The sequence below is a fragment of the Mustela putorius genome, unplaced genomic scaffold, assembly GCF_011764305.1.
Source record: "Mustela putorius furo isolate JIRA1106 unplaced genomic scaffold, ASM1176430v1.1 tig00000695_pilon_pilon_pilon, whole genome shotgun sequence".
NCBI classification, from domain to species: Eukaryota; Metazoa; Chordata; class Mammalia; order Carnivora; family Mustelidae; genus Mustela; species Mustela putorius.
In genome coordinates, this window is record NW_025421447.1 from 4371037 (window position 1) to 4380573 (window position 9537).

A 9537-nucleotide genomic window follows, 5' to 3' on the forward strand; every position below is an offset into this window, starting at 1 on the left:
AGCAAGGAGCCCGATACGGGACTCGATCCCAGGACGCTGGGATCATGACCCGAGCCGAAGTCAGCTGCTTAACCAACTGAGCCACCCAGGCGTCCCTCACTTTAACTTCTCCATAGTTATGGGGTGTGATTCTCCTGCTGCCAGTGAAATTAAGCTGCTGTTTTACCTGTGGCTGAGTGCCTCCTGTCTCAGTCTTCCTTTTTAGGGCATGAGGTGCAGGCTTGGCCTTAGGCTCAAGAGCTGGTGTCTCAAGCTGAGATTTTTATATTCAAGGACTTGGATATTGTGGCGTCAAGGAAGTTTCCTGTCTTGTAAGAAGCCTCTCAGGAGACTCGGTTCCCCAGGGAGAGAAGAAATCAGCATCCACACTCTGGTCCTGTGTAAACCTCAATTGTTTCCATTGGGTTTTTATTTATGATGGGCTTGTGTTTTTTTTCTCACCCACATCTGGATGTGGCTCTTCCTGCCCATGGCGGCAGTTCTGAACACTGGCTCTCTCGTGTGCTCCCCATCCAGACCAGTCTCGAGGGCCCTTATGGCTAAGGAAGTCCTTAGGGCGAGCTCATTTTAGGGCGTTTTTGTTCCCATTAATGGCTGCCTTTGCAATCTGATGTTCCTCATGACCTAACTTCTTTAAATTATTATTATATTTCAGCTCCTCAATATGGCCTTGGGGAAAAGCCTGGCAGCTGTGGAGACCTAGAATGTATGTCTTCCCCCTCCTTCCTCAGCAGGAGGGGCCAATAACAGAGGTCTTCAGGAGGAAATGCTCCACCTGAGGGCCAAGATCCACCAACACTTAGAGGAGAAGAGGAGAGCTGAGGGGGAACTGAAAGAGCTAAAGGCTCAAATTGAGGAAGCAGAATTATCCTCTGTGGCCCACATCAGGTAGGACACTGCCCAGAGCAGGAGAGCCTGCCCATCGGGAGGTCACCATAGGCAAGGGAGTTCACCTCGCTGCAAGGAAGACATTTGTGCTGCTTTAGGGCTTCCTGGTCCACATCCCAAGCTCCGTGCATTAATGGTTCAAATTCTTAAGAGAAAACTCAATAATTTTGGATAATGATGATCATTCAAATTATTTAAATCTGGTCTTAATTCCGTGTAATAATGCCCATTATTAGCCATAGAGTCACAAGTGAAAATCTCCTGGTGTATGACAGGTATTGCTCTTTTGCATTGGCTGGAACATTTTGAAGAATGTCCTACTACCCATGATGCTTCACTGCTGTGTGTGGAACCAGAAGAGTCCCTGAGGGAAGATGATGTATACTGGGACCCCTTTGCTTCCACTCACCTCTCTCTTAGTGGCATGAATCCCTAAATCATGGAATAGCACTTTTAGAAATCTCTGCTGTTTTGTTAACTTTACAGAAGTGGTATATAGCTGATTCATTGGTTAGACTGACCAAAGTTGCATATTAGTCTGTGGCTAGAACCCTGCCTCTGAATTTTTAATATCTAAGCCTTTTATTCTATGCTATATACTTTTTAGTACAGTCTTGGAAATATTCTTGTGATCATCCTTCATGTTGGTTCTTTTACTCTGAATTGTGATATTCCTTCCTTTTTTTTAAAGATTTTTATTTATTTATTTGATAGAGATATACAGAGAAAGCACAAGTAGATAGAGCAGCAGGCAGAGGGGAGGGAGAGCTGGCTCTCTGTTTAGCAGGGAGCCCAATGCAGGGCTTGATCTGAGGACCCTGGGATCATGACCTGAGCTGAAGGCAGACACTTAAGGGACTGAGCCACCCAGGCACCCCTTTCTTTCTTTCTTTCTTTCTTTTTTTTTTTTTTTAGAGAGAGAAAGAGAGAGTAAATGTGAGATTGTATGCACAAGGAGGTGGAGGTTTGGAAGGAGAGGAGAGAGAGAATTTTTAACAGTCTCCATGCCTGGTGCAGAGCCTAATGTGGGGCTAAGTCTCACAGCCCTGAGATCATGACCTGAGCTGAAATCAAGAGTTGGATCCTTAACCGACTGAGTCACCCAGGTTCCCCCATGATATTTCTTTCTACTTAAGTGAAAGCATAAGTTGTTGTTGTTTAAGTAATCTCTCTGCTCACCATGGGGCTTGAACTCTCAACCTCGAGATCAAGAGTCACATGCTCTTCTGACTGAGCCAGTCAGTTCAAGATTCTAAGAAACTCAATCTGGGGGAGAGCCAACTGCTAATTCTTCAGGTGTTAACTAATAGTTTACTGTGCCTCTTCTAGTCAGCAGTTCTCAATACAGTGTGCTTATGGATTACCTGCAGGAATTTGGTAAAATGTAGATCCATAGGCCTCAGGTCTAAAGTTGTGAGGTTCTGTTGTTGTTGTTGTTGTTGTTGTTTTTACAAGTACATTATAGAATTCTGATGTTAGTACTTTTCAGGTCTGCAGCTGGTATAGCAGAATAAAATGACTCCTCTGTTGTAGACCCTGAACTGACTAGACAATATATGCAATTCCATTTAAGCAACCAGTAGCTCTACTAGGTATGAGTTACCCTTATTTCATATAAAAGGAGACTGAGACTTGAAGAGGTTAAGCAAACTGCCTCTTTAAATGAATTGCCTTGTTAAAGCAATGTTGTTGTTGTTGTTGTTTTTAAAACTTCCATCCAACCCTGGCAAAGGGATAGGTGTGAAGAAAGGATAGAGTCTAGAATGTCTTGGTGAAAATTAGTTGTTTATCCATTTTATGTCTTCTACAAGTATGCATGTTTTATGTGGCAGGCACTGTGGAGGCTCTGGGGATACAGGGTGAACAGGATAGGAAGGGTCCCTGACCTCATGAAGATGATCTGTCAAAAGAGCAAATAACTACAGAAGTATATTTGATGGTAGTTCTGATTGGTATTATTTATTTCTTGTTTTCCTAGGTCCCAATTTCTCATACAGTGGTTGAAAATTGACCAATGATAATGAATAGAATTGTAGAACCCATAATAAATTTGTCCCAGGAAAGGTCTTTCTTATTCTTTTTTTTTTTTTAACACTGTAAGTACCTTTGTTTATTCCAGAGACCAGTGAAAAGGAGAACATGAGGCTGAGTGGGCGCCTGGGTAGCTCAGTCAGCTCAGCATCTGCTTTAGACTTGACCTCGCCGATCCCAGGTTCTGGGATCAAGTCCTGCATCCAGCTCCCTGCTCAATGGGTGCCTGTTTCTCCCTCTTCCTCTCTTCTTCTGCCTCTGCCACTACTTACTACTTATGCTCTCATTCTCTATCTCAAAAAAATAAAATCTTAAAAAAAAAATGAACATGAGGCTTGATGACCAGGGTAAAGACAACTAGACCATGTGTGTTGAATCCAAGAATTTTAGGGACTGTGTTGCCACCAAGTAGCTGTGATAATGCGGGAGTCTCTCCTCCTGAGTCTATCCAATAAGGAAGCCCTTGTCCGTTTCTGAGGTGGCTTCCTGCTTTGGGGTGTCTCTAGTCTCTGATGGGCTGAGATGGGGACTACGGGAACTGAGGCCGAGAGAGGAGCCACCCCCTCATGGTGTGTATTGTGTTTCCTACAGGAACACCATGCTGAGCCTTTGCCTTAAGAATGCAGAGCTGAAAGAGCAGATGGGAGAAGCAATGTCTGACGGATGGGAGATTGAGGAAGACAAGGAGAAGGGCGAGGTGGCAGTGGAAACTGGTAGCCAGAGGGAGTCTGAATGAGAATAGCCTTCAGGCTGAATTCAGAAAGCTGCGGGGAAAACTGAAGAATGCCCACAACATCATCAGCCTCCTCAAAGAACAGCTCATGCTAAACAGCAAGGACGGGAACAGTAAGCTTAGCCCAGAGCTCCTTGCACACCTGGCCCGGGAGATCGACAGAATGAACACAGAGCTGGTCTGTTCTCCTGAGAAACCCCAATGCCAGGAGGAGGAGCACGTGACCATAAGGCCCTGCCCCAGACCCCAGAGTCTTGACCTTGGGGTTGCCTCGCCATGGATGGCCACCAAGTAAGTGTGGGTTTGGATGGGAATAGAGACCTGTGGAGAAGGCCTGGAGGTAACAGTTTTTACCTAAAACAGTTCTGCTCTATGGGTCAGAAGGTCTGAGGGAAGGGCTTCTTTGCCCCAAAAGCAACTGTAATAGTATTCCTCACAAATTCAGCCTTTGGAAAAGCTTTTATAACATTGTCTCATAAACATTACTTGGGTAATTAATTTTTCATAAATAGTGTTTCATTTTCCATATGGCACTCTAGGCATTCGGCAGCAGGCAAAAAGACCTGGTCTCTGCCCTTAAGTCTGCAGTGTGGTGGGGAAAGATGGCATAAAACAGGTCATTTCAATAGGATGCCATATAGGGATGCTTGGGACTTAAGGAAGCCCCAACAAGTGGTGTGTAATGACACCTCTCCATATCACTGCCATTTTCATCACAGTCCATCCTAGGTGTCTGTTCATGGGCCACAGGATTGGGCTGTTTGGATCCTCCTAAGGGGAGGGGCTTTGCTGACTATTGATTAAATGGAGACTAGAGAGGATTTGAGGTGGAGGGAGTGGAGGAAAAGGCTGCGACAGGAGCATGAGGATAGATGAGAGGTTTCTACCTCTCCTCTCTTTAACCGCTGAACCAACCTTTACTGAGAGCCCCTCAGTGAACTCTAGTGGCACTGTACTTTGTGCTGAAAATACAGAGATGAATAAAACATTATCCTAGCTCTGCAGGAGCTTGGAGCTGGAAAGCAAGCCACTACCAAAGGGATTGAGGAATGCTGGGACAAACCCATGAATATAGTCCACAGGGGGTCAGAAAGGGACGGGGCCAGGACTGCCCAGGACTGTTACTGCCTGGTCCCTATGCTGGCTCTTTTCACAGGTGAATAACTGGCCCCAGGCCCGAGACCATGGGATTCCATCAGAATTTAGCCTTCCTGGATCCACCAAGCACCTGCACTCCCAGCTGGCCCAGTGCAGACAATGCTACCAGGACCTCCAGGAGAAACTGCTGATATCAGAAGCCACAGTCTTTGCCCAGGCCAACCAGCTGGAGAAATACAGAGTCATGCTTAGTAAGTCTTAGGTTCACCATCACTAAGACATCTGTCTATGTGCTTTGTAGACTTCCCTTTTCTTCCCCAGCCTCAAAACAAATTTAATCCTGACCAGGGTCCTAGAATTGTGGAAATGGTTATTTAACTTCAGTTTTAGCACCTGGAAGAGAAGAATAAAAAAACAAAGCAAGTTTGCAGTAAGCATATAGGAAAGAAATGGGCTAACATCTAGGTTTGCTGATTTTTGCTATAGTCAGCAAAGTGCTTTACATCCCTCAACATATACTGATAGTTTCTCTCCTCCTCTTGGTACCAAATCACATTCTTCAAAAATATACCATCACTGTTGGTTTAGAATCCATGCTTTCTCCTAGAACCTTCTATGGTGATTGAAATGCTTATGGAGCACATGAGATGTGTCTGATTCAGCTTCAAAATTTTGTTTACTTTTAATTAATTTTTTTTATCTGTTTTCAGTATAACAGTATTCATTGTTTTTGCACCATACCCAGTGCTCCATGCAATCCGTGCCCTCTCCTATACCCACCACCTGGTTCCCCAACCTCCCACCCCCACCCCTTCAAAACCCTCAGGTTGTTTTTCAGGGTCCATAGTCTCTCACGGTTCACCTCCCCTTCCAATTTCTCTCAGCTCCCTTCTCCTCTCCATCACCCCATGTCCTCCATGCTATTTGTTATGCTCCACAAATAAGTGAAACCATATGATAATTGACTCTCTCTGCTTGACTTCTTTCACTCAGCATCATCTCTTCCAGTCCCGTCCATGTTGCTACAAAAGTTGGGTATTCATCCTTTCTGATGGAGGCATAATACTCCATAGCGTATATGGACCACATCTTCCTTATCCATTAATCTGTTGAAGGGCATCTTGGTTCTTTCCACAGTTTGGTGACCGTGGCCATTGCTGCTATGAACATTGGGGTACAGATGGCCCTTCTTTTCACTACATCTGTATCTTTGGGTTAAATACCCAGTAGTGCAATTGCAGAGTCGTAGGGAAGCTCTATTTTTAATTTCTTAAGGAATCTACACACTGTTTTCCAATGTGGCTGCACCAACTTGTGTAAGAGGGTTCCCCTTTTTCCACATCCTCTCCAACACACATTATTTACTGTTTTGTTAATTTTGGCCATTCTGACTGGTGTAAGGTGGTATCTCAATGTGATTTTGATTTGAATCTCCCTGATGGCTAGTGATGATGAACATTTTTCCATGTGTCTCTTAGCTAGTTGCATGTCTTCATTGGAGAAGTGTCTGTTCATGTCTTCTGCCCATTTTTTGATATTATTATCTGTTTTATGTGTGTTGAGTTTGAGGAGTTCATTATAGATCCTGGATATCAACCTTTTGTCTGTACTGTCATTTGCGAATATCTTCTCCCATTCCGTGGGTTGCCTCATTGTTTTCTTGACTATTTCCTTTGCTGTGCAGAAGCTTTTGATGTTGATGAAGTCCCCAAAATTCATTTTCACTTTTGTTTTCTTTGCCTTTGGAGACATATCTTGAAAGATGTTGCTGTGGCTGATATAGAAGAGGCTACTGCCTATGTTCTCCTCTAGGATTCTGATGGATTCCTGCACACATTGAGGTCTTTTGTCCATCTTGAGTTTACCTTTGTGTACAGTATAAGAGAATGGTCGAGTTTCATTCTTCTACATATAGCTGTCCAATTTTCCCAGCACCATTTATTGAAGAGTCTGTCTTTTTTCCACTGGATATTTTTTCCTGTTTTGTCGAGGATTATTTGCTCGTAGAGTTGAGGGTCCGTATCTGAGCTCTCTACTCTGTTCCACTGGTCTATGTGTCTGTTTTTATGCCAGTGCCATGCTGTCCTGGTGATCACAACTTTGTAGTAAAGCTTGAAATCAGGCAAGGTGATGCCCCGGTTTTGTTTTTCTTTTTCAACGTTTCCTTAGCAATTTGGCATCTTTTCTGATTCCATACAGATTTTAGGATTGTTTGTTCCAGCTCTTTGGAAAATGCTGGTGGAATTTTAATTGGAATGGCATTGAAAGTATAGATTGCTCTAGGCAGTATAGACATTTTTGCAATGTTTATTTTTCTGATCCATGACCATGGTATAGTCTTCCATCTTTTTGTGTTTTCTTTGATTTCTTTCATGTGTGTTCTGTTGTTCCTTGAGTACACACCCTTTACCTCTTTGGTTAGGTTTATTCCCAGATATCTTATGGCTCTTGGTGCTATAGTAGATGGAATCAATTCTCTAATTTCCCTTTCTGTATTTTCATTGTTAGCATATAAGAAAGCAACTGATTTCTGTACATTGACTTTGTATCCTACGACATGACTGAACTGCTATATTAGTTCTAGTAGTTTGGGGATGGAGTCTTTTGGGTTTTCCGTATAAAGTATCCTGTCATCTGTGAGGAGAGAGAGTTTGACTTCTTCCTTGCCAATTTGAATACCTTTTATTTCTCTTTGTTGTCTGATTGCTGTTGCTAGGGCTTCTAATACTATGTTGAACAAGAATGGTGAGAGGGGGCATCCTTGTCGTGTTGCTGATCTCAATGGTAAGGCTGTGAGCCCCATGGAGGATGATATTTGCTGTGGGCTAGTAGCTATCTTATAGAACTGTATGGATCTCGATGTTTTAGGACTCTAAATTAGTTTAGCCCCATTCACATATTTACTGAGCCTCTGTGGATAAAGCACTTGCTAGTTTCATGGGGGTTTCTAGGGATGTTAATATATATAATACCTAACATAAAGATATCTGGTCCCCACAAAGCCTCAGTTGTTGTAGGTGAGATCACCAGTGGCACACAGAGCTCATTCTGGTGGAAGGAAGTCCTGCCTGGAGTGAGTGGTCTCTTCTCTCACTTGGGTCCAAAGAAGCACCCATTCCACTTTGACTGTTAACTCCCTGTCCCCTGAGGGCTAGGGCACATGCCCCTGAGGTTGAGGGGGTATGTGGGACATTCCAAGAGAACTCTGTGACACCCTCTGTCTCTTCCTGGGCAGGTGAATCCTTGGTGAAGCAGGACAGCAAGCAGGTGCAGGTGGACCTCCAGCATCTGGGCTATGAGACCTGCGGCTGAAGTGAGAATGAATCTCAGTGGAAGGAGAGCACCAGTCACTGTAGGAACACAAGGGCAAGTCTCACCTGACCTCCCTGGAGTCGGCCTTCCCATCTGGGAGCTACTGGCCAGTCCCACACCTAATGAGGAGTAGGGCCCAGGGATATGGTAGATGGAAGGGTACCCAGAACCAGTGAGGCACAGGAAGTTTGGCAGAGAACTCTTGTCCAACATGAGGTTGAGTGTGAGTGGGAATGTCTCTAATTAGTTTCCAACATATTGCTGCTGATTAAAAGAAGGAAAGTTCTGTTCAACTGGTGATCATCTAAGGCTTAATTGTTAATGAAGAGACCAGATGAGCTTGTGGAGATATGTAAACCCTAAGCTAAAAATATCTGTTTTTCCATCCTAGAAGGACTTTGCCTGTAGGTACACCCACCAAACTGAAATTGAGAATAGAAAAAACACTCAGGGCAGTGGAAGGTGACTGTGCCTGGTTCCTGACCTGCAGGGCTGTTGAGTGGGTGGAAATACCATGTCTGAATGCTGGTAAAGCATGGGGCTGAATAAAGTACCACCTCAACCTTCACTCTAGCGATTCCTATCCCCGGCACCAGAGCTGCCTCCAAGCCTTAGCAGTATGTGTAGCTTTATGCAGGAAGATGTCTTTGTCTTTTCTAAGAGAGTGAGGAACACGACAGCTCTGAGGGGAAACAGCCCTGATGGAGGGGTGCCTGGGCTTCTCAGTGACTAGCTCCCCAGGGAAGAAGCCCTTGGAGAGCTCTCAAGGGAAGCAGGAGGAGTTCCATGCATATGGAAAGTTAGAAGACATCTCTCTCCTGCAGAAGGACATCAGAGACCTGAAGGCCCAGCTGCAGAATGCCAACAAGATCATCCAGAACCTCAAGAGCCAGGTCCGGTCTCTCTCAGTTACAAGTGATTATTCATCTAGTTTGGAGACACCACGGAAGCTGAAGGCCATTGACACTGTTGAGGGATCTTCACCTCACAGTGTCACTGATGAAGATGAGAGGTAGCTGTCTGATGACACTGGGGCTTTCTACCCCCTGGGCTTCAGGTTAAAAAGGATCTGGAGAGTCTGATCCAGAGAGTGTCCCAGCTAGAGGCCCAGCTCCCAAAAACTGGAGTAGAAGGGAAACTGGCAGAGGAACTGAGATCAGCCTCCTGGGCTGGGTAAGGGGGACAATCTTTGGCTCCTGATAGGATTGAAAATGTCTAAGTTTGTGTTGGACGTGGGCTAGCCCAGACAGGTAGAAGAGAGAACCCAATAAGGTGATCAGAAGAGTGCCTACTTCCATGCTAGGCCTAGATCCAAAGAAAGGTCCATGGGCCCTGCTTGGGAAACACCAGGTCTCTGGGATTTCCTCTCAGGAATCTATTAGTAAAGCAACTGGATATGTGGTGTAGTAGGAAGGCTGGAGTTAGATTGCCTGGGTCTGAATCCTAGCTCTAGCACTTTCTAGCTGTTCAACTTA

General features: G+C 44.7%; 1 protein-coding gene across 1 annotated transcript; it reads left to right on the top strand.

Moving 5' to 3' along the window:
- Positions 1–766: 766 nt before the first annotated feature.
- On the top strand, positions 767–8272 carry LOC123392944 (myomegalin-like). Its single transcript, XM_045083411.1, has 4 exons — positions 767–888; positions 3511–3632; positions 4735–5001; positions 7986–8272. The coding sequence occupies exons 1-4, from the start codon at positions 767–769 to the stop codon at positions 8060–8062; spliced, it is 588 nt and encodes a 195-aa protein (XP_044939346.1). The 3' UTR covers positions 8063–8272.
- The last annotated feature ends 1265 nt before the right edge of the window (positions 8273–9537 follow it).

What these genes read in the sequence shown, in the direction of transcription:
- LOC123392944 (XM_045083411.1), top strand. Translation starts at nt 767, where the DNA reads ATGCTCCACCTGAGGGCCAAGATCCACCAACACTTAGAGGAGAAGAGG. An exon ending in CGAGGTGGCAGTGGAAACTG is followed by an intron (nt 3,633 to 4,734) that starts GTAGCCAGAGGG and finishes TATAGTCCACAG; the next exon opens with GGGGTCAGAAAGGGACGGGG. An exon ending in GAAATACAGAGTCATGCTTA is followed by an intron (nt 5,002 to 7,985) that starts GTAAGTCTTAGG and finishes CTTCCTGGGCAG; the next exon opens with GTGAATCCTTGGTGAAGCAG.